This window comes from Coloeus monedula, assembly GCF_965178545.1.
Source record: "Coloeus monedula genome assembly, chromosome: 1".
In the NCBI taxonomy this organism is placed as follows: Eukaryota; Metazoa; Chordata; class Aves; order Passeriformes; family Corvidae; genus Coloeus; species Coloeus monedula.
In genome coordinates, this window is record NC_138781.1 from 111,354,032 (window position 1) to 111,379,201 (window position 25,170).

General features: G+C 38.1%; 1 protein-coding gene across 4 annotated transcripts in view; it reads left to right on the forward strand.

The window, feature by feature from the left end:
- MIB1 (MIB E3 ubiquitin protein ligase 1) overlaps positions 1-25,170 on the forward strand; it is a 78,354-nt gene that overhangs the window by 45,743 nt on the left and 7,441 nt on the right. For 2 of the 4 annotated variants that reach the window (XM_082286864.1, XM_082286867.1), the window contains 8 exons: positions 6,463-6,595; positions 6,977-7,063; positions 9,780-9,941; positions 14,719-14,900; positions 16,164-16,356; positions 18,666-18,744; positions 20,286-20,399; positions 21,481-21,581. In XM_082286864.1, the coding sequence (XP_082142990.1) occupies positions 6,463-6,595; positions 6,977-7,063; positions 9,780-9,941; positions 14,719-14,900; positions 16,164-16,356; positions 18,666-18,744; positions 20,286-20,399; positions 21,481-21,581 (1,051 nt within the window). The remainder of the gene's footprint in view (positions 1-6,462; positions 6,596-6,976; positions 7,064-9,779; positions 9,942-14,718; positions 14,901-16,163; positions 16,357-18,665; positions 18,745-20,285; positions 20,400-21,480; positions 21,582-25,170) is intronic. The other 2 variants (XM_082286866.1, XM_082286865.1) reach the window with 2 other exon arrangements.

Genomic DNA, 25,170 nt, shown 5'->3' on the forward strand with positions numbered 1-25,170 from the left:
CTTGGTAACTGTTTACCCTGTAACTTCTGTTGCTTTCTGGTCAAAGTCAGATTTTTTCTTTTCTCTTTGATTTCATAATTATACACTGAAGACGAAGTCATTGTGCAATACATTTTTGTGAATTCTCTGTAAATGTATATACCTCACTGCTTCTTTGGTTACGTATATATTGAAATTGATTTTTCAAAACCAAGAGATGCTTGAAAATCTGAGAAGCAAAAAAAATGGAGACAGCCTGCCTACTTAAACTCGTGCTAACTAGGCCATTGGTCAGATATGAAATATTAAACTCTTAATTTCAAGGTACCGTGTGCTCAGTAATACCAGTCTAAGGTATTAATCTCTTCCTGTTGCTTGTTCCCAAGAGATGGATACTTCCTTCTTCATTCTTCCAGTGGTTCTCTCTGTACTGCACAGTGAGTATGGTGTGAATCAGATCAGGGAGCTGATTTGGCTTGAAGTTGTGTGCTGACGTGCACTTGGGATCGTATAGTTGCCAAAAATAGCACTGTCCTGCTCCTGTGTTACTTCTTGCACTATGTTGGTACACATGTTTCTTTGGCTTCACAGTGAGCAGGCTTGGAGTACTATTCCATATGAGAAATCATCCAGCAGAAGGGGATGACCTTTCAGATGCTGTATTAGGACCACTTTTTGGTGGAGGTTTTTTTGAGCAGAGATGGTAGTCAAGAGGACAAAAAAGGGATTTAGTTAAAAGTAGTTTTGCTTCTGTTGTGCTGTAAAATGCATGTCAGACTACACGGTCTTAAAAGAAGACTTTGCTATGGAAGCTATCCTTAAATCTGAACTGTTCCTTCAACTATTTGAGGCTCTAACAGGAGGCAGGTGAACGGGTTTAGCTGAGCCAGGGTTGGGAGTCTGGAGAGGAGTATGTGGAGGTGGGAGGTGGTGTGTGTGTGGAAAATACTTCAAGCCAGGATTACTGTAAAATATATTATGAAACCATGTCACACTGAGACAGTGGAAACCTGAGCTGAGGGAGGAGAACAGCACAAAAGTAGAAAAACCTGTAATAGAAAGTGCAGTGAATCATTACAACCTCTGGTGATAGGATTGCTGATAAGTTTATGCTGATCTAAGACTTTGCTTCTGGAAAGGGCGGTCTGCCCTCCCCGCAGCTCTGGCTTTGTCATTTCCTTACTGCTTTTGCTTTTAGTGATCATGAAGTTGCGGGGTAGGTTGGATTATCTCATTGATCTGTCTGAAAGCAAACTTGCCAAATCAGGAATCTGGCAGGTTGTTTCACTTGCTAGAAAATGATGTGTCTGTAGAGCCAACATAATGCAGGAACTGAAGTGCAGGGAGAAAAGTGGGGTTGTGTCTTTCAGTAGCAACTTCAGTTAAATGTGCTTATGCAGATTGTGAAGTAGCTTTTCTAATTTTTTCTGCCTAAATACCTGTTTTTGAAAAACCTTAACAAACAAACCCTGATAGGCCAAACAAACAAACCCACCCCACCACTATCCCACAAACCCTCAGCCTTCTTCATTTACCTCATTTTGCAGTCATACTGCATTTGGTGGCAGAGAATCTTCTCTAGTTTTTGTTCATGTATTTTTTAAACAGGGTGTAAGGATGCCTTTGCAGTTGAGTCTGCTAAATCTGGAATTGTTTTTATACAATGAGGTGCTAGCTTCATCTTGTTTACAAGTACTTTTATCTTGTAGATTTTCCAAATAAACCCGTTATTGTATGTTGCATTCTCAGATAGTGCTGATGAGCATCTGTAAAAATTCTGTAAGCAAAGTACTGCATAAACCCCAACATCTTATCTGTAGGTTGGTAATGAATAATATACTGTATACTAACTTTTCATCATAAGAATAATTTTCTTTTTTATATGTCTAATGTTGGTAACTGGTGTTGAAACAAGTGCTCTGTTTGGCTAAAAGTGAATTAGTGTATTGTTCACATCTGTGAGGTATCCTACGTTGCAAATACACAATTCATACTGCTGAATTTCCATGGCAAGGTGGTTGGAATGAGATGATCTGTAAGGTCTCTTGCAACCCAAACAGTTCTGTGGTCCTATATATGTTATGCTGTGGTTCCAGACTCTCTTAAAACTTGAATTTAAAAAGAAAAAAAAAGTATTACTCGTGTGGCAAGGTCAAATAAAGATGCACGCAACAGCAGCATTTGCTGTTACTCTTCTACATCTCAAATTAAATGTAGCGCCATATTAATGGATTTTCCTTCTACCAAATCACTTGTAACTATTAGAGTCTGGACTGTCATTTCATGGGGATGAATTATGTTGGGCAGTGTAAATCATTATACCCCCAACAGGTGTGCCTGGGAAAGCAACAGATACCTCAATCTCAGCCCCCTATATACACATGAGCTTTCTTGTTCCTTTTTGACTGAGCACATGTTTAGCTCCTAGAAAAGAAACAATAGTTTACTCATCCCTATTAAAGCTTTACAGATAACTCCCTCAAAAATTCTCACTGAAGTTTTTCTTTTGTTGTTCCATTAGAAATTTTCAGAAGTTGAAAATGGTCATCCAGCTAAAAAGGCTCAAAATCTTTATGAGCTTCCTGCTAAGGTGAAAATAATGCATACCAGCAAATACCAAAGCTTACCTGTTACAAAATTTTTTTATTGGTGATTCTTTAGCAATAATATACAAACAGCATAGTGATGGCATAAGTTCAGGGTTTCAGTAAAGAGTTTTAAGCATTTCATCAATAATCTTTGCAGCTCCTCTGTAATCTATTACAGTTGAATACACTGAAGGTGATAGTTTGAAAAGTTTCCTTTAGCTGCTTTCATGATCAGGGTTGCTAATACATTTGCTGATTTCTTGATCTTTTCAATACAACTGCAGTGAAAGCAGTCTGTGGACTGTTTAATGTATACAAGATAAAAGCAAGTTTTCACATCTGTGTTGTGGTCATAAAAACAGAGCAGTACAACCCAGCTTCTTCTATACTTCATGGGGAAGAGTGAATCAAGAATTACTGTGTAATTGGCAACATCAATTCACTAATATGACTGTTTATGATGCAATGTATGCCTGTTCCAGTGAGTGCTGCTCTGAATGGTAGCCACTTAGCTGTCAAAATTTTGGCAGTAGCTCGAGAAAATCCTGCAAAAATTGAAAGAAACTACCTCTCATCTAATGAGGAGGAGGATGCAGCTACTGAGCTGAATTTACCGTTGTAGCATATTAATATCTTGCAGAATTTTAAGGTGTCATTCCATGAAACAGTCCTTCTATCCTGCTGTCCAGTAATATAGCATGGTCTGGAAGAGAGAGAGTCTTTTTCTGAATAAACAAAAACAACTCAGTAGTGGTTCCTGGCCCTTTGATGATTTGCTGTGAACAGTAAGATAAAAATCCATTCCACACAGAAGCCATTTATTTGTTTTGGTGGTCCTTCTGTTTTTCCAGTAAGACCAATGCATCTTAAAAGCATCCAAAAATGCAGCAGGCTTCGCATTTCTCTGAAAGCAAGATACCTCCAAATATTTTTCAGTCAAACTTCAGATAAAAATTTTTCAAATATAAGACAGCAAACTAAAGATTTGAAAGAGGATATGGTAAGGATAACACTCACACAAACATTAAGATGAGTGATTTTTCTTCACAGCATATGAAATACTGAGTTGGTTGGCTTCTTTTTTTTGTTTCAAAGATGAGATGTGTTAAAGAAATGTCAGTAGTATTTCTGAAGTACATTTACTTATCGAGGCATCTGATAAAGTGTGTCAATGTACTTTAAATTTTATTTCTCTGTGGAGTTGGCAATTTTCTTATTTTCTTACTGAAGAAAAAGATATAAAATATCATTGAGTTGGTTAGGACAGTTTCTTGTTTAGTGACTAGAGCTACTTTGGGGAGAAGCTGGCTGTAATTAGAGTATAGTGTTGATGCCCTTCCACAGTGTTCCTCAAGTTGTAGTTGCAGTTTTAAGAAAAAATTCTTGGGTTTTTTTTTATTAGGTTATTGTTGCTCCACCTTTTCCTGGTCGCTCACAGTAGTCATATTGCTTCTGTCAGTCACAGGGAATTTTCAGGAATTTTTTATTGTGTTTTTTAGACTATCCACAGTAGATACCCCAGAGCTTTATGGGATCTTTAGAGGTGCTGAGCCTGGCAGGTGAAGATAAAGAGCTTATGTGACATGATGCCCTTTGGGAAGCCACTGTAGAAGGCTTGTTGTGCTGCTGGTTGGTACTGTGTGCTTTTTATCAGCCCAGCATTCTGAAGAGCTGGTGTGGTGGTGTGCTCAGATACAGTCCAGCTACCAAGCAAACCACAGTGCTTCAGACTTGCTCCCTGCCTAAAGCAGCTAAACACAGTTCTGACGGTGCCAGCATTTGAAAATACAGTGTCATTTCATTACAAAATAGACTATGTTTATCAGTGCAACTGGTATTGGTTTATTTTGCCACGTTTCATAAAGCTTTGGTAACCTGAGTTTTACTAAATTATATCCTTAATTTTGAAAAATCCTGCATAAGTGAATCTCCCAAAGAATTAATGTTGCCATTGTTTGGTTTTTTCTGAAGTATTCTAGTCTTTTCTTCCTAGCATGTGAGGGAGCTGTAGAAGGCGTTATGAATAGAAGCTGAGCAATGGCTCACAATGAGCAATGTACAATCTGTTAAGTGTTGTTGTCTTAAATTGTTGTGTTTAAAGTGATTTGGACTGTGAGGAAGTGAGAAGCTTTCTGCCAGGAAAACAAAAAAATCCTAAGAGGCTGAGATTGTCTTCTGTCCACTCTGAGGAGGACAAACATCCAGAGCAGCCTGGCTGTGGATGCTCCACAAAGCAGTTGGTTTCCTGTGGGTTTGCATGATCCTGTGGCCTGAAGATGCAGTTGGTTATTTGTGGTTCCTTTAGACACTGTGATTGTGGGCGGGGAAAAAGTGTCAGTTAATACACCATCCTGGCAGCTGCATCTTAAGTGTGAAACCAAGGGTTATGTTGTGTACTCAGTAGCAGGAGAACTTGGAGATACGTAATAAGCAGGGTCTCTTATGGGAGCGTCTGAACAGTGTGTAGGAAGGAGTGCACTTCCTTACTGGTACAGTAATCTACCTCACAGACTTTTTTCTGCTTTCCAGGAGGGCTCGTTAGGGTGAGCTGTGCCCAGACACAGCTTTAGGGGCTTTTTAATAGGAAATGCATTGGCTTGCTCTAAAAAAACAGCTTAGGAGTGAATAGCGCTTCACCTCAGTGTGGATGTTCAAGGTGACAGATGATTGGAATGAGCTGGGAGCTCAGTTATTACTTGACAGGGCAGTCATTCATACCTGTTGTGAGTATTTTTAAGCAAAAGCTGAGAGGTTCAATTTATGAGGCTATTTCTGAGGATTATTGAGATCCCACGTTTTTGATACCAGAGCTGTTTAATTCACATACATTATCTGCCTTGCAAGGCACTGTGTGACTAAGTGGTTCCACTTGCATTAGCAACTATTACTTGGATTTTAAAAGTTTGAATTTTGTGCAGCAGCTCTGTTTCTCCTGTAGATAGCATGTTCCTTCAACACTCTGGAAACATCAGATGACAGAAGAGGTTTCTTGGCACAAGATTGTAGCAGTTTCTGCTTTTCTGTTTGTCTTTAAGAAACTGTCATAAGGGAGCTGCATATGCTGTTTATAAAGATAAGACAATAAGGGATTTAAGTTTGGTAACTTATGTATTCCAAAAGCTAAGTGAAGATATGTAGGCTGAAGAAAACTCTTCCTTAGAGAATACAAGATAAACATATTGCTCAGTCTAGCATTGTGTTGTTAATACCCTTAACACTTCAGTCTTTGGACTTCATTGATTTTGGTCCTCATTAATACTTGTAGTAATCTAGGTGCTTTTCCCCGCCCTACCCTCTGACTACCAGACACTGCCATGGTATGTTATACTCAACCATTATATGTTAAGAAAATACCCCACTAGTACTCACTTCACAGTTTCAGCATTTATTTTGGCTGTGCTTAAGAGATCTCACTCTTTTTTTTTTTTTTCTCAGAAACCGAGTTTTAACTGTTACAGCCCATGGCATCAGTTTATAAACTGATGATTTTAAAGAAATCTAATGTAGTGGAACTTGGTCATTAAATACTTAAGTAAAGGACACTATAAAGATTTTGAGGAAGAAAATCCTTTTGTCTGTGTTTCAGAATTTGTTCGAATACTTTCTTAAGGTAATTTTTACTGCTAGATAGCACTCTTTTATAAAACAAACCTGATCCTCACACTGTTCCAGGCATTGTGTGGTTTGTTTGTACACTTTAACTAGAAGGAAGTGAACATGAAATTACTGTGCTTTGAAACTGTTGGTATAGCTTTTCACCCACTTTCTCTGTTTGAAAAAATATTAGGGTTATTTTAGCTACTGCTACATAGTTCTGAGAATTAATATTGTTCTGCTGTTGTCATTCAGCATACATTGTAGGAGTGTTTATGCCATCTCTGCATGTTTTTTTCAGTGCAATGCGTGTGTTGTTGTCCAAGTTACCACGACCGTGGATTGTTGACGAGAAAAAGGATGATGGTTACACTGCCTTACATCTGGCAGCTCTCAATAATCATGTGGAAGTGGCTGAACTTTTGGTGCATCAGGTAGGACTCTTTTCTCAGGGGGATTTAAATGTCATGCTTTGGTTAACCATCTGATATGAATATAGTTGGCTGCTTTACGCCTGCAGTTGCAATGCAGAAGCAGTGGAGCAGGGAAGGATGTATTGAGCTCCAAAGGTCAAGCTTGCCTTTGAGATTGTTACAGCGGCCTAGTGGTGCAGAGGGACTGAAAAATTTGATACCTAGTTTCATTCAACAGATTAACATCTGTACAGTGAATAATTAAAGTATTTAATCACTTCTGTTCTCAACTCCCCTAACTAGAAATCATATTCAGGGTCATAGTCAGTGTCCTAATGGAGTGCCTTGCCTGTAGATGAATTGCTGGGATGGTAATGCTCTAATGCTTTGAATATCTTGCAGGGCAATGCTAACCTGGATATCCAGAATGTTAACCAGCAAACTGCTCTGCATCTTGCTGTTGAACGACAGCATACACAAATTGTTAGGGTAAGTATCTTATTTGCAGTAAGCCATATGGTTAATGGCATTTGACTAAAGCTGATGGCAGCTGTTAAAATATGGATACTTCATGAACATTTAAAAATTATTAGACAACATGTAGTCACTGCATGTTTGTTTGATGCATTTTGTTTAGTTCAGAAGCCTGCCAACTTGCACAGAAGGTCAGTCAGCAATATGAATGACACCTCAGGAGTGCTGAATTTTTGTACATGTACATTTTGGTTTCCTCTATGTGGTTGCCAATTCCAGCATCCCTTCTTGTTGAATAAGGAAGAATGTGTTCTGCTGTTACTTGTCTGAATCTTGTGGTGCTGTAAAGGGACCTTCAAATAGCATTTCTCGTGCCTCTTGCTGTATGAGTAATTATTCTTGATCATAACTTTTGCAGATTGTAACACAAAACATCTTTTTTATGACCTTAACTAGTTTTCAGTCTCTGAGCGTTAAACATTCCCTGCTCTTAGCTTGGGAGAGCTATAAGTGGTAACAGTAGTACCTTATTGGTGAAAGGGCTGCTATCCTGGTTTTTTTGCTTCCATCGTTGCAAAAGTTAATACTTCAACTTAACAAAGCTTTGTTACTAGCACAGGAAATGGGAGTCTGGCATAGCTTGCCGTTTCTGGCCTGTGTGCACTGTCATACAGGACCTATGTGACTGAGTGTTTGCCTTGCTACTGTGGGCTTTTGAGGCTCAGAGAGAGCACTCACTGCTCTCAGAGTGGGTACATCAACCTTGCCTTGGCCTTTGGCATAATTTTTTTGTCTTTGTAGAGTCATCCAGTATGAAAAACTGTCTCTTATTCAGGCCTACAGAGAATTGTCCCCCCTATGCAGACCTGTATTCTGTTAAGCGTTATTTTACCATAAAGGTTTCTCCCTCTCCGAGGGCTGATGGGTGTGATCCCATTACAGTGAAACATGTGATATGGCCCTATATCTGGAACTGCTTGCTACCAGAAGAATGGTTTCCTAGAGTCAGTGCCACTTGCATCCTGCAAGGTATTTGGCAGCTATTTGGTGAACTCTTGTGCCCTTCTGGAACAGACAAAGTACCTGGGAATACAATATTAATGTAGCAGATGAGCAGGAAGGTAGGCATGTAGAACTAGCATGTGCATTGGACTGACATGCTTATATCTGAGAATGTTTAAGTGAATGACCCTGTATCCGTTTTTCAGAGCTGGATTAACTTTAAGGAGTCCTAAAATAGCTCATGCAGCCATGCAAAGAACATGTTGGCTCCGTATTTCAAAATTAATTCCTACTGGATACCTTCCAGGGCTGGGTTTGTACCCTCAGGCATTTGTGGAATAGTGGTCAAAGGTAGCAGGGTTCTTTTAAAAGCCCTGCTGCCATGACAAAGGGTGGTGATGACAAAGGTTGCCTTTTTAAAAATTATTTCTTTTTAAACTTCTGCAAAGACTCTCAAGTTCTATGGCAGTCAGGGATTCCAGGAGAAACTCTAAGCAGTAAACAGCTAGTGGCAGACACAAGATACGAATATGAGAAAAGAAACTGGACCAGAGTAAATCCATTTAGAGAGTGTAAGAAGTTGAGACTAGACTGTCTCAACTATTAGCTTGTTTTCTTGGTTTCAGTTGTGGAAGAAAAGGTTGGGGAAAATGATAAGCTGCAAATGATTGGAGGCGCATACTTCTTTAAAATTAGGCTTTGAATTCCTTTTAAGCTATTTTCCTTTTAGCCTGTTCTAAAGTCTGAGATGCTTTGGTTCTGAGAAGCTGATCTCCTTGCCAGCATGTGGGTTCCAAAGATGGAGATCCCTCTTAATGTATTCTTGTTTTTAGATTATGCCTTTTGTCTCTACTGTTAATCCCAATTTTGCAGAGTAGCAAAATCTCAAAAACTAAAGTTAAAACCTCAGCTGCTGCCTACAGGTTTCTGAATGGTGACAGTGACAAGGTTTAATTTTTAGGGGCAGTTGGTATTTCTTTGTCAGCATGTCTCGATTTGTTTTGTCTAACAGTGTATTTAAGAAAGTTCTGGTGGATTGAATTATGGAAAGGCTGTATGCAAAGGCCATAGGAATAGGAGGACCTGTGCAGCCTTGTGCTTGTTTTGTGTCATGTGACCAGGAATGGGTGTCTAAAATTAGCCTTAGAGATGAGTCTTACAGTTCATTGCTTTCCAAAGTGTTCTGAGAGAGTTTTTAATAGTGTCATTGGTTTTTATGTCTTCTGCTGAATTAAGGTGCACTGTAGTACGTGCTTAACTGCTTCACTAATGTGAAGACACTGTAAATTAAGTTGTAAAGCTTAGCATGGTATGAAAGTAGGGATTTTTGAGGTCATTGAAACCTAACAGTAAGGAATATATACCTGTCTAAAGTATTGCACATATTGCTGTAATACATTACATTGTTTGTAGGCTGCCTTACAAGAATTAAAGTCTAAGAAAGTAGGAAGAATCCTCTAAAATTGTGTCTTTTGTAGTGCTCAGAGGACAGGCAAGCATTAGGCTTCTGCTGAAATAAGCTTGATATTTGAGACAGATAAATGTTTTGGTTGAGGGCTGAGCTCCAGGTATGGAAAAGAAATTTAAATAAATGCAGCTGTGAGTTGTAGCAAGATAAGAGTGGCCCTTTTGAACCTCCTAGAAAATCCTAAACCATAGTTTTCTGAAATTAATTCTAAATGGGAGGTTTTTTTGTTTTTTTTTAAATTTCGGTTCTCTCTCTTGTCAGCTCCTTGTCCGTGCAGGTGCTAAATTGGATATTCAGGATAAAGATGGGGATACTCCCCTGCATGAAGCCCTGAGACACCACACCCTGTCACAGCTCCGCCAGCTCCAAGACATGCAAGATGTGGGCAAGGTAGATACTGCTTGGGAGCCATCAAAGAACACAGTAAATAAACCACATTTATTTATTCCTTTTTTTTTCCCCCTGTATATTTGTCTTTGTCTAGTTTGTCTAGTTCTGTACTGTTGGGCTGGTTTTTGGCAACGTAAGTTTATGTAGACATTCTGCATTAAACTGCAGTGTAGGCAGAAATCATGTTGTTACATGTGGCTTTTCACATGAAGTCATTACCTTTGTTAAAAAAAAAAAGAGGGATATGTAGTTCAAAAATATTTCTGGAAATCTCTCTTCTATAGTGAACATGTATGGCTGCCAAAAAAATCAAAGTAGCTTTTTTTGGAAAGAGAATTAAACAGTATTACAGTACAGAATAAGACTGAAATAGTTTTCTGTGATTCAGCATCTTGCATGTCTTTATAGCTTTAATTGTTTCGTTGCTTCTATAACTTTCTAAGAGTATGTTCTGTTAGAACAAGGCATTCTTAATTTTGTATGTTTATTGATATGTATATTTTTGACAGAGTTCATTTCAGAAATTGTGCTGCAGTAAGGAAATAGTCAAAAAGCCTCCAGGTAATAAAAAGCAGAATGTTTTACTGAGAGAAAGAAACTCTCACACCCAAAAAGCTGTGTGATCCCCATATGCAAAGGTGAAGTTTATAGTTTACCTGAGAGACAAAGGAGAAGTAAAATTCTGAAGCAGTTTGGATTGAGAAAAACAAACAATTTTTTCTTTAGATACCAAAGATGCACAACATAATGGTGGATCAGATCTGCTGAACCACTAGTACAGTATTTTTTCTAATTTCAGCTGAGGGCGATGTTTTTGCATTTCACAAACACACCAGTGTTATTAAAAAACTTTGTTCAAAACAATAGTTCCACTGTACAAATTTTTTTTTTCAAATTGGTTACTTATTCTTACTGAAATACACTGGCATAAGCTTTGAAGGAGATTTAAAATATGACTAGCATGTGTAAGAAAATGCTTGTGTCCTTTTAAATGAGACAAGAAGAGCAGTTACAGCTCAGTTTTTTCCATGATCTGAAATGGACTCTATGAGAGGTGGCCAGAATACTTTGTGTTCATGTATTTAACTGTAGAATGAATGAAAGGGAGAGAATTTTTTTTTTCTCAGATTCAGCATTTTATGAATTGGTTTCTCTGCCCCAATGGCATCCACAATGAAACTAGAGTTGTGTGTTGAGTTTTGAGGGTTTGAACACAGGAAGTGGGGTTTCTTTCCATCACCTTTTAAACTTCTCTGTGGGGGGGGATTTCAGGTTTTAGAGAATAAGTTTCATTTCTAGTTTTGTTTGACAAGTATCCTTAGTTGGAGCCAAAAGTGTAATTTATTTTTTAATTTCTATTGAAGTAATAAGACAAAGGGAAACAAAGAAAAAAAACTCCCTCATCATTGTATCTCTGATGACCTAAAAATGTTTTAAAGTTTTAAAAAATCATGATCAACCAGTACCTCTTCTCCTTTATTAACATGATCAAACTACTGGTCATTTCTTTGTACTTTGTTTAGCTGCAGAGAAAATTTTTGCCTAACTAACAAATTTGGGAGGTTTAAGTGGTGTGGAGAAGATAAGTTCCGTCAGAGAGATGAAAACCTGCTTTTTTTTATTTTATGTGATGTGTGAAAGATGGAGTAAATATACCTGAAAACACTTTAAGATGATCAGCAAATCAAACTATCCTGAAAATGTTTTGTGAAAAACAGTAAATGAGAACAATACCTGTACCTGTCTACCTTTATTTAAATGAAAGTAAGATAAAAATTCTATAATTTTCTATTAAAAAATTCTGTATAAAATTCTACAATTCTATGGATTTTGCCATTAAACGGTTTTAAATATTAAGCCGTCTTTGGCCCAGAATTCAATATCAACAGAGACAGAATCAAAGCTGTGAAAATATGTGCAGGCATCTGGACCTTTAAAGCTATCCAAGGACACATTGGTAATTTGTCTTGTGTGGAATTGCAAATACAGGTGATGGATAATAGACGATAAATAGGATTAATAATTTAGCCTGGGAATCAGTAAGGCTTTCTTTTCATAAATGCGATGACTTAAATTGAGGGTTTGTTTTGGGAGGTGTTTTATTATTCCTCATTAATTCCTTTAAAGATTGGGAAGTATGTTGGATTTCATTAGGCTATGTGATAGCAATGCACCTCTATAAATATTTAATATTTTAGAGCTCATTTTTGCATGGCTAAATTTTAATTAACTTTGGACTGCTGTATTGGAGATTCCAACCCACTGAGACCTGTAGGGTGCCTCTTTGTAGTACATAGTACTTCAACAAATAATTATTTCTATTTTTGTTTCAGTTGAATAAACAGATTTTAGGGCTTTTTTGTATTTGATCAAGTTGGTTGGACAGCAACTCATTGGAATTGTACCATTTATTACTTTTTACTTTGACCACTGTTTAAAATACGAAACAAAACATTTTACTGATAATCATGAACTTACTTCATAAATGGAACTATATGGAATGAATTCTTTAACACTGATTTTTTTTTTTAGTAGTTCCTTCTGAATGCCAACATTAGGCCTGTTGGTACAAGCTCCCCAGGGATGTGATCACAGCATCAAGCCTGCCAGAGTTCAAGAAGCTTTTGGACAATGATCTCAGGCACCTGGTGCAAATCTTGAGGCTGTCCTGTGCAGGGGCAGGAGTTGAACTTGATGATGCTTGTGAATTCCTTCCAACTCAGGATATTTTATGTTATATCTAAAACAATTTTTGTCAGGTTTCTTCAGTTGATTTTTTGATAGACTATTTACAATGCACGTAGTGAACAATCTTGATAGTACACAAAGCCCTACTCATTTTAGGTACCATTCTGAAAAACACTTCTGTCCTCAAGCGCTATGAGCAGTGAACCCCATTTCTTTAAATAATTTTTTAGTTTTCCATCCAGCATATTGTGGTGATTGTACAGCTGGGAGGAGGAGAAATTTTCTGAAGTATAGTTACCACCACCACAAAAAAGTAATTTGAATTGCTTTATTACAGATGCACTGTTCTGACCTAGAGTACTTTTTGTCCTAAGTAAATGTATTATTCCCAGGGTCATTTTGTGCAATTTATTTTAATATGGGTGTCTTTCTGACCCTTAAAATGCTTTTACGTGATGCCACTGCCTAAATCCTAACTTAAAAGCAAGAAACTAATGTAAAGTGTTTACTGCTTGAAAGGTAGCTCACTAGTTACAATTACTTAGATGATATTTATATGGCTCTTGTGGGTTACACTCAGGCTTCTCCCTCGCTGGTGAATTGTCTGGGACTGGCCTGTGTTGATGCATTTCAGGGCTAGCCCCCTCCAGAGGTAGCTTGCTGCAGCCATACTGGGCACTAAGACAAAATGGCTTGGTTTTGTGGTATTCTCATTCTTTGTGCCTGAAAAGTTGCAGGCTTCCTGAGAAATGTCACAGGATGATGCATTGTTGTCCTGGTGTTTTCAAATTGTACAGCATGCAGAGGCATTTTAGGACCCAAGGTTTTTGTGACCAATGTAGATGTCTGTTCCATGGTGACTCTGCCAACCTTGGAGCAAATCAGTTTCACTGGGCACTGTGCTGCCTTGGCTGGATTAATAACATGGTCCAAAGTACCAGGACTGAAGCTGGATAAAATCTCTGCTTTGCTTCAGCCAGTGCTCTAATTGAAGTGCAGAAAAATGGTCTCAATTGATAAATGAAAATTTTCTGTTATCTGAACACCACAGAACAATTTGTTTCCATAACTTACTGCTTTTCCTGGTATGAGGCCTTTGGAGCTGTACTGTTCTTACCTAATCATAAGGAAGAATACAGGATCAGTATCTGAATTCATAAAGTAACCTTCAAGAGTCTAAGAGTCTGGTAGCCTCAGCGATATATATTGATATAAGAACTCCTAATTAAAAAACCCAAATGTGTAGACCGAGGTTTAAAAAAATGCTTTCCTAGACAACTGGGTTTCCTTGAGTTGGAGCTGCCCTAGCTTTGCCAGAGCTCTTCCTTTGAATACAGTGTAGTGTAGTTTGCTGAGGGATTCTTAGTGATGCCAACAGTTCTGTGTTCTGTGTAGTCTGTGTTACACTTAACGCATTTTATCTGATCAAGCTTTAATACAAAAAGATGTTGGGAGCAGGCCCAGAATGCTCTGGAGTAGGGGAATCTTCTCCTTGCTGGGCTATGGTAGTGAGCCTTTTTAGAGTTTCTAGCTGACCCTGTGAAGCAGTAACCCAAGAATACAGTGACAGCTGTAAAAGGGCAAAGTAGCATTATGTGATTAGACAGGAGGGACAGTGTATGAGTGTTCATCCATCCAGGCTGAGAAAGACTGAAATTCAGTTACTTTCTTGGGCAGGTACTTTACTTGCTAGACTAAAAGTAGGTGTGCGTTCCTTTCTCTGCTCAACTGTGTTTTCAGTCCAAGTGCAGTGGTAGCATTTTGTCTGAACTCAGCAATTTGAGTATACGGAAGTGTGTTCTGAATATACCCACTGGAACTTTGCCCTTTACAGTGCTTGCATAGAAGGACAGCCACTTCACATGTGAGTATAGGTGTGCAGGAGATTGAGTGCTTCAATAGTTGAACCATTCCTTGCTGAATTTTAGTTCCTTAAAGGAAAGCTGAATATAGCTGACTCGGAATAAAGCAATTGTTTTGATTTTAGTTCTAGAGACACTTCCTTGGGCTTACAGATTTATGCATATATGTGCATGTGTGTGTATCAAATAGCTTTCCTTTAGCCAGACGATTCTTAACTGTTTAGAGAGTCTTTCTTGCTTATGTATTTGTTTTCTTTCAGTTAATAATGGGACTTGGCACTCAAGGAGCAGAGAAGAAGAGTGCTGCATCTATTGCCTGCTTCCTGGCAGCCAACGGGGCTGACCTCGGCATTCGTAACAAGAAGGGTCAGTCCCCTCTCGACCTCTGCCCTGATCCGAGTCTCTGCAAAGCCTTGGCTAAATGTCACAAAGAAAAAGTCAGGTTTGTATATTCATAAAATACACAGTTTCCAATCCCCTGCTTTCCACAGATTAACTGATTTATTTAAAATGTTGTGCCTGTAATTACCAATAGCTAATTAAAACATACAAGTTTGGGGGTTTGGTGGGGGGTTTTGTGTGGGTTTTTTTTGTTGGCTTTTTTTTTTGTGTGTGTGTGTGTGCTTCTTTGTTTTTATGGTACATTGAATGCTATTGGCAAGTACATTAATTGAAACGTACCCAAGTCTTAGAGGATTTTCATGCATATTAATTTGGGAAGGGGGAGAACGGGAGGGTGACAGGAGGTAGAACTTCACAAGAGGGTTGGGGGAAATCACTGGAAGAGTAACTAAGCATTGCAAATAGGTTGGCCTAGGAAGTTGTGAAATCTCTGTCTGTACAAGTTTTAATGACTGAAATGGGCAAAGCCCGATATAAGCTGGTATGAATTCAGAGTTGATGCTGCTTTGAGAAGGTGACCTATTTAGTACCTGTTAATCTGAACAACTGTATGATTCTGTAAAAAGAGAACCAGGGGGTGACTCTGATATCTTTAGGAATTAGGATTTCAGTGAAACGCCATGTTATCTGGTCCATGCAGTATCAGATGGTTCACCTTGTCCTAAGGCTGTGTTCCACCACTTTGCCCTAAATTATTCTCATCCTTAATTCCTGTATGGAAACCAAAACTGTACTTTCAAAATGTGCCAGAGAGCGGCTGTTTTTATTGACGTTGCCCTGGTGAAGAGCAAGGTGCTTATTTCCTTTCGGAGTCTCTGTGTGTGTGTCCATGTGTCCCGGTCTCATCCCTCGGCTGTTGCCCCGCCGCCCGTGGCGGGCGGGAGCGGCGGCAGGTGGGGCACGCGCGCCCTCTGCGGGCGAGCGCAGCGCGGAGCTCCGGCCGGGGATCGGGCACTGCCGGGCGTGGGGACGGGCGGGGCCCGGGCGCTGCTTCTGCGGATCGGAACCACGGGGCATGTCTCTGTTAGTAAAGCGAGCTTTTAGGGTGAAAGGGAGCGGCTTTTTACGTTCACGACACGCTATCCTGACTTGCGTGTCCTATTTCTGTACAATGTTTTAGCCGAGTTTGTGAGCTTGCGTTCCAGTGTCAACTGTGCTTCTTGGAAAAGGTAGTTGAGATTGCTTTATGATCATACATTGATGCCCAAGTGCATAGGAGTATATGAGCAGCCAGCTGATATGCATTCTAAACCAAGTGGGTCTTTTTAGTTCTTAAAAGTTTGACTGCAAGGTTTCTTTGTAGTGGCCAGGTTGGTTCCCGAAGTCCGTCTATGATCAACAATGATTCTGAAACCTTAGAAGAGTGTATGGTGTGCTCAGACATGAAGAGAGATACTCTGTTTGGTCCTTGTGGCCACATTGCCACGTGTTCTTTGTGCTCACCACGGGTGAAAAAATGCCTCATCTGTAAAGAGCAAGTTCAGTCTAGGACAAAGGTAAAAAAATCTCTTTATTTTTTTTTTATGGAAAAGTAAAAAAAAAAAATAAAAAAGAAGTTGAGGAAAAAAAAAAAAAAGAGGTTGAGGAAATATACAGCTTATTTTATGTGGTATTATGCCTTACACATGTCTCACTGGATGGAATTAATTTTGCATCATAATGATGGCTTGCTCTTTTCTGTTTGTCTGTCATACCTACCTTTCCCTGCCTTGCAATATCTTCATTGTTCAGGTCCTCAGAGTTCCCTAATACAGTCACCTGAGGATGCTTTATTGAAATAGACTATTTCCCCCCTGCCATGGTATTCTTTTCTTCATGTTAAGCTAAATTGCTGTTTTCTGAAGTATGATTTCCCTCAGTAATATTTAGTTCTTCTGAGTTCTTTTATTCCTTGGGGCTGCTTGAAAGATGATTTGGCTGTAAACTGAGTTAATATGTGCTTGTTTTTGTAGTTAATAATTACTTTCAGCTTTCACCTTCTCTTTGTTTGGAAACATGAGTTGCATTATGCTGTCTTTTTTCTTCAGAGTATCAACCCTGATACTGAGCCCTATTTTGGAGACCAAGGTTTCTCAAATGGTTACTCCCAAGTAGTTTTGACCATATGGGTACATCCCCTTTGCTTTTCTGTTTGAGTACTATTTTATTCTTTGTAATAACCAAGTCTTGTCCTGGTTTTTGTAGCTGTTGAAAAAAAAAATTGCATTCTGCACTTCGGTTTATGTTTGGTTTTGGATTTGCTTTGGGGTTTTTTTAGCTTTTTGGGTTTGTTTCTGGTTGTTGCTTTTGTTTTTTGGGTGTTTTTGGGTTGGTTTTTTTTTTTTGTTGGTTGGTTTTTTTAGGAAACTTTTTTTTTTTTTTTTTTTACTTTTTCCAAACATATTTGATTAGTCTGCTTCTGTGGCATGTTGTTTTTTTCCTCCATCTCAGAGCAAATATAAGAATTGTAAATATAATATTGTACTTTTTTTACTACTGACTCTCTTATTCTTCTTACACCATTCACTGCTCTGCACTGTGTATGTTCAAAAGCCAAATGTTAACATAGTGGGAGCTCCTTTTCTCTAGACTTTATAATCAGTGAAAGGGTTCTGCCACCAGGTGATTTGGAGCAGCAAAGTGAGGCTTCTGCCCCTACTCATCCATTTAAAGAAGTTAATCTATGGAAATAGCTTTCCTGGGTGAAAGCTAAGCTTTGTGGATAACCTTCCTTTAATTTCTTTTGCTGAATTAGTTTGAGAGATTGGAATATCTGGTCAATACTTCTGTTGTACTTTTCTGTATAAAAACTTACAGTAATATCTGCAAGGCTAAGGAATGAATGAATCAGGACAATGGTTCTATGAACTGGAATAGGTGGTCCAGGCCAGTATAAATGGAATTATATGTGATGTCTATGATCATACTATACATGCCCCATCCCTGGCAGTGTTCAAGGCCAGGCTGGATGGGGCCCTGAGTAACATGGTCTAGTGGAAGGTGTCCCTGCCCATGGCAAGGTTTGGAGCTGGAGGATCTTTAAGGCCCTTTCCAACCCAAACCATTTGATGGTTCTGTGATATATACAGCTCTCACATTAAAGGACTTGAGAAACCCTAACCCAGAATATTAAAACATTTCTGTAGAAGCTCTTTTAAGTGAATTTCATAGGATTATAGAATGTTGGAAGGGGCCTTTAAAATCAATCATGTAACCGACATCTAATACCCTGCAATGAGCAGGGACACCTTCAGTGAGATCAAGTTGCTCAGAGCCCTGTCCAGCCTGACCTTGAATGTTTCCAGGGATGGGTCATCTAGCACCACTCTGGGTAACCTGTTCCAGTGTTTCACTACCCTCATCATAAAAAATTTCTTTCTTATATCTAGTCCAAATTGGCCTTCCTTTAGTCTAAAACTATTACCCCGTGTACTACTGCAACGGGCCCAGCAAAAAAGTTTGTTCCCATCTTCCTTATAAGTCCCCTTTAGATACAGAAAGGCTGTAATAACATCACCCCGTAGACCTCTCTTCTCCAGGCTGAACAACCCTGATTTAGGTATGTGTGGTGGAATAAAGAAGGAGAAAAGAATAAAGAGAAAGAAATGTATGCTGTCCTAACTGCTTCTCTGTGCCTGTCCTTGTACTGAATGTGTAAAAATTGCCAACAAAAGTTAGTGTTATAACTCACTTAAGTTGTGTTTTGAGGTTCTGAATTAGTTAAAAAACCCCACTAGATAGAGATTCTTGAAGTCCACATACCTTGGAAATTAATGTAGAGAGCAGGAGATAAATTTTACTCACATGTGTGTGTTGTTATTGACAGATTGAAGAATGCGTAGTGTGTTCAGACAAAAAGGCAGCAGTGCTCTTCCAGCCTTGTGGTCATATGTGTGCCTGTGAGAGTAAGTAACTTGACAAAACCTCTTTTTGAAGTAATCGTGAAACAGAACATTTTTAATCTGGTTGCTAAAAGGTCCTGAGTAATCTGATTTCAGGTTCAATTTACTTGGTAGTCTGGTGTGATCATCAGAATTTTGGTATTATTTGTCATGCTGGTAATAATTGGAGGACAAAGTGGAGATTTTCAAAAATTCAGAAAGCATGTGCTCTTTCATCTCAACTATTTAACTGTGAGTAGGCTTGCTCACATTATAGAAGCCTACTGTATATCATTCACACTTTGGAAGTAATTAGAATCAATTTTGTTGTTTTGTTGCAGCTTTTTGAGGGCATTCAGATATGCAAATAGTGTTTTAAAAGAATACTGTAAATAAATACTTGGTATGCTTCATTACTAATCTACAAATTTGCTCAAGGGTTGTACTTTGCCCCAAAAGTCACATCATATATCTTTGCAAAGAGCACTAGTTATGTTTCACTTTGGTTTATCCTGTGTAGTGAAAAAATACATAGAAGATTTCCAGAAATTTTTTGGTTTTGAGTATATTTGGATGAGAATGCAGCTATGACCTTGTCTCCAGACATTTCAGGGCTTTGTTGAACGGTCATTTCCCTAGAGAAGAGCAGTCCTTATTGATGAGAATCTACATCAGAGGGAAGGTAATCATTCCCATGAGTAACTGCTTACTTGCTGAAGAAGTCTGGTTTCTTCCTCTGTTCTGGCTGAGGCAGCTGACATCGAATCACTGACTGTAGTTATCCTGATCTGGCCTCTTTCACTGTCTGCAGTTGAAAGATGATGAGTGAAGTTTTTTTGAATCATTTCCCAGGAAAGAAGACAACAAAAAGATTGATTACTGTAGTGAAGGATTTCAGCAGTGCAATATACATTACCAAGTCTAAGCTGTGACAAGGACAGCAAAAGGTTTGACAGTTGTAGATTTCTTTCCAGATTTTTTTCTGGACATCTTGTTCAAGCAGGATGAGAGAGAGTCTTCAGTTTTGTGTATTTTATAGGACCCACTGTCTTGATTCACAGTAACCTTTCAGCATTTATGAGACAATTTTATGAGACCTTTTGTGGAAAAATTACAGTCCCCTTTCTAGGATTATATCAAAATATGTTAGTTTACTCTTAAGGGTAAAGACCTGCACCTCTTTGCCCCTGGAGCATTGGGACAGTTAGTGAGATCCATTGTTCTAAAGCAAAAAGTGGATAGCCAGGACATTCTTGGAAATTCTGGTCTCAAATGTGTGATTACCTTTTAACTTTTTTAGTTCTTGTGGACTGGACATCCATTTGGAGAAAGAGGAATCTGTTCACTTGAAATATCTTAAAAAGAGATAGAGAGTAGATCTACTTTGAATCCCAAACAGGGCATTGTTTAGGTGTGATTTGCAGAAAATTATGTGAAGGTAAACTCAAGTAGTTTTTTGTTTTAAAAGCATCTGTTAAGTCATTGCTGTATAGTTACTGTGAATAAACAAACTCATGGATAGTAAAGAAGAAAAATGAAATTGATTTATTTCTCTGTCCTCTCAGACTGTGCAAGCTTGATGAAGAAATGTGTACAGTGTCGGGCAGTGGTTGAGCGAAGAGTGCCTTTCATAATGTGCTGCGGAGGGAAAGGTACAGAAGATACCAGTGATGATATTTGTGAGTGACTCCAGAGCCCATACTCTTTCATGTTCCTCCACCAACTTATTCTTATTCTCTTAAATGATCTAAATCTTCCTCTCCTTTCTGAAGAAAAGTTTAATGAAAACAGTGTTAACCCAGGTATTCATTTGCTGTTTGCATTACCTTCTGCATTGGTAGCAGCAAATGTGGTAACACCAGCAGTCATTACACTGGAGAATTGCTTCCAGCATTCAGACTAGAATCCAAAACATGTGTGATGACTTGGCCACCTACTAATGCCCTAAGAAATAAAAGCTGAAGATTGTCTGTAATTGTGCAAATGAGCAAACAAATGGGTTTTTTTACCTCTGGAGCTCTGAAGGAATGGTAAGTATTTTGCATCTAGGTACAAGCAACTTTCCTGACAGAATGTCCAGTTTTATATCTTCTGCTTTGACTAGGTTTTAAACTTCATGTGACTTCTTTGAGTAATTTCTATGAATTATTTATATTTGCTCTGTGTGTATATATGATACACAGTATTTCAGTTGAGTTTATGGGAACTGGAATATTAGTTCATTCTTATAATCATTAAAATCAGGCTTTCAATACACTGGAAATTTAAGACTTGCCAATTTTTCTGTTTCATATAGTAATATTGCTTCTCAGATCAGTCAAATACAGGAATATTAATCTGAGCTTGTTCAAATTTTGAATAAACTACTTCCAAGACACTTGTGCAATTTTGAACACCAAAATCATCTCTGTAGATAAAAATTCATTTAAATGGAAAAGGATTTAGCTTTTTTTTCTTTAAACATGGGCAAAAAATATTTATGTCAGGAACTTCACTGGCAAATAAGAATTCTGAGAACATTAAGGGACTACAGACACCGTTATTATGGAAATACTTGTCAAAGAAGTGCTGCCACCAAACTCAAAGAAATTCTTTGTTGAGCTGCAGTGATGGTGTAGTGAATTTAATTAGATTATCAAAGATGTTTGACTAACATTATTTTAGATAGTTGAAAAATTGTAGCTGTGACCCTGGAAGTCATTATTCCTGGTTCATTAGATTGCTGCATAATCATGTGTCTTTATTTTCTTTACATTACAGCAAGTGGAAACATTCCAGTTTTGCAGAAAGACAAAGACAACACTAATGTCAATGCAGATGTGCAGAAGCTGCAGCAACAGTTGCAAGACATCAAGGAACAGGTAAAAGTGCTGGATAGAAATTGTAAGGACCACTAAGCCAATTGAAAAACCCAATGCATCCTCTATTATTTAAAGCAAAATGAATGTTGAAGTGCATCAGCTCTTGAACTTAAGTTAAAAGACGAGTATTTTTTGTGTCATGTGGCTTGTATGTCCTCTATGTATGGGGTTAAAAAAAAAATCAAGTGGCCCTGTTTGATAATCTATCTGTTAGAGCATATGTGTTGATATGACTAAAAAAGGATTCTCTGCCCAACCAATCAGTACATGCTCTGACTGTTTAGGTTGACCTGAGTGTGTAGGAAACAGCAGAAGCTGTTTTCACAGAACAGTGATAAAAATAGATAATCTTCACTGTTCTGTGCTTACCTTAATTTTGACTTGTCTGTTCATTAAGTGCTTTGGAACAATGGCTGACAGTTATCTGTCCTATGAACAGTGTAGTGAACACACTCTTCAAAACACTCTGTGACTGCAAATTTAAAACTTTGAAATTACTGTACATGTAATTCGAATATTTGGAATTTAAATGTTAAGGTTTATATTCTGTAATTATGTTTGCAAATCTCTTAGCAGTAAGGGATCTGGAGTATCTGACTACTGAATGAACTTACTCTCTTAGAACCCTGATAATGTGCTCTTTTGCTTCCCTGTGTATAACACAATTGGCAAAAACTTGTCATAGGTACAGGAAATTGAGGTGTTCTAGCTTGCCTTTTCCTCTGGTAGGCTTAAAATAGTCTGTAGTACTTCGGTGAGGGCAGCATCACATCTAGTCCTGATAGTTGTTGGTTTCAGCTGTTCATGTGCATGAAAGCAAGGGCTAGAATTTTAGCTTTCCAGTCTTAGGGCCTGTGTCTCTAAATGCCTTAAATTTGAGAGCTGATATGCTCAACTGAATGTCTGTGAAGAGCTGTTTCTGTCATATGGTGACTGGACTAGCACCCCAGTAATACGTATTCAAAACAGTTTTCTGTGTAGTTTTTATCTGTAAAGAACATGAAGATTGAAAATTGTCGTTTGAAAATGCATGTCTGTCTTACCTAGAAGCTCCAGATGTTTCTGTCATCTCTTATGTCTTGCATCTCCTCTTCAGCTTCTGCTTTACTTTCTAGCGCTGAGTGGAAAGAATAAAGTTACTTTTTGGCACTTGAAATGATACATGCAGAAGATGCAGATGCATGCTTAAATGCAAGTAATCTGTTTTCTTCAGATATATTTTTTTCAGGGTACTTTAGGAGTTATAGAAGATTAGAGTTCTGTTTGGGTACGCTGATATTCTTATGTATAGGCACATGAAAAGAAAAGTACTTTATGTTACAGTTTTTCTTCTTGATTAGATGTGATATCGGGGGTTTTTTGTCAGTTTTCCTTAGGTGCTGTTTCATTCTCTATGATCTTGTCTAACCTTTGGGATTTGCTAGCCAGCAGCCAGAATAGTTCAGTGCATCTGACTAGAAAGAGGTGGTTCTGGTCATTCCTTGTGTGCCTCTTGGTGTGAGACTCTTGTGCTTTTAGTGTCTTTTGTGCTTAGGCTTGCGGCAGGGCAAGTTGTATATCACACTTGTGAGTAGCAAATCCACACTTGTGGATTTGATTAAAATTGATCATCTCATCTTTTAAATTAGTGCTTGAAGTTATGCACAGCATTCCACTGTAATTGTGTATTCTTTTAATTTGTGCTGTAACAGTTCAGTCTTTGTGTTCAATTGATATTTTTCTACCTAAAATTAATTTGTTCTCTTTCAGCAGGTATAAGCCTTTGTTTCAAGTCAAACCTTCAGTGATAATCTAATATGTTAGTGCAGCAAGCTTTTAAAACTATTTCTGGTGCCAAGCAGAAGTGATGCTGATGTCAACAGAATCTCCCACATCTGATGACCACACCATTCTTCAGGGATTCCCTGAATGTGAACCCTTTTGACTGTAATTGCAATACCTTCACTCCATTTCATACATAATCACCATCATCCATCTAATATCTTATGTATGTTCCTTCACCATACTTACATCATTTTCTTCTTCCTTAAAAATAAATTTATTTTGTCACTGTGCACCTGTATATTGTTGTAAAAACTGCTTTTGATAGTGAGGAATTCATACTTCAAGCAGTTTAAAACACCTTGTTAGTTAGAAAAAATTATTTGGATTGCAAACCCAATTCTACTTAAGGTGCAATGAACACTTTTCCAGAGTACTTACCTGAAGAAGTAATTCTCATATGTGTCAGGCAGGTAGAAAATGGGATTTCATGCAGAGGATGTTCTAACAAACTAATAGTACAATAGTTACAGATACTGCTTATTTCTCACTCCGTATTTTCTACTGCCCAAATGGGGCATAAGGCTTGCAGTGAACTTTCTTTCACTGTAAAAGTACATGTAAGATGGTGGTTAAGTAAGGAATTCTCCTTCAGAGTTGGCTAAAACTCAGTTAGCTGGGCTTTTATCCCACTGGGAAACTGCTGAACTAACTGAGAAAAGCCTGTCAGAATAGAATTGTGTAGCAAACAGGAAGCTGCTTGTTCCTGCTGGCTGAGTTCTCCTACTGTGTGAAGTAACTTGTTAAGATAGTATCGTGTTAAGAAATTTAACAGCTAATGTATTTTATATACTCTGCTTTTGTACTAAACAAGAGAAATTGGGCAATTTTCTAATACTGCATATCTGTAAAGTGAAAATGTTGGGATTTCTGTACTTCACGGAATGAAACAGTTCAAAGTAACGGTATTTCAACAGATTTTTTTTTTTTGGTATTTCTGAGCCCCTTAGTGGATGTTTTCATTTTTAAATGATGGTGCAGCATTTGGAGAGAAACAGTCTCTTGTAGCTTCAGTAATTCTGACATTACAGTTAGGCAGAAAAGCAAATAATTAGCTAAACATAGAATAAAGGCTACACATTGGGGATTTTCCCAAAGATAGGATTGGTGTTTGCTTTGTCAGTCCTTTGTGAAAGGCTGTGATGCCAATGCTGTCAAGTTATAGATACTTGTCACACAGCTGTGTATTCATTGCATTGGAAAGAGCTGTTCCATTGATGTCTGAAGTCTGTGAGTTACTGAAGGAAGAATACTCTAAGGGTCCCATTGATGAGTGGGATGTGAAGGTGGTGACTTAGTGTGAATGGAAGAATGAGCGGGACTGACAGACAGTCTTCTGTAAATTTTTAGTTTGACAATGTTTTGTTACAGTACTATGGAAATTCTGGCAAAGCTGGAGCACACCCCCCTTCAGGGTTATTTTTAAGCATAAATTGACTTAAGGTTTCACCTGAAAGTTTTATTTTCCTGCTAGTACGTTATACTAGTATCCTGGAGATTAAAATAGTAATTTGGCCAGATTCCATGCCAATTTAAACTCTCAAGCAGAAATATGGTGAATTTTTTTTGGTCTTCAATTAAGCTATCTATCCTAGAAAGTAATACCTATTGATTTCATAGAATATGTGCTTCAGGGTTATTCTGAATAGGGTGCCTTGGTATGGTTTCTCTCTTATGCAATGAACAAATTGAAATAAAGCCCCAATGATGTATACAAAAACAAGTCACAGGTGCAAGATGGTGATAAAATGAATTTTTATTTGAAATA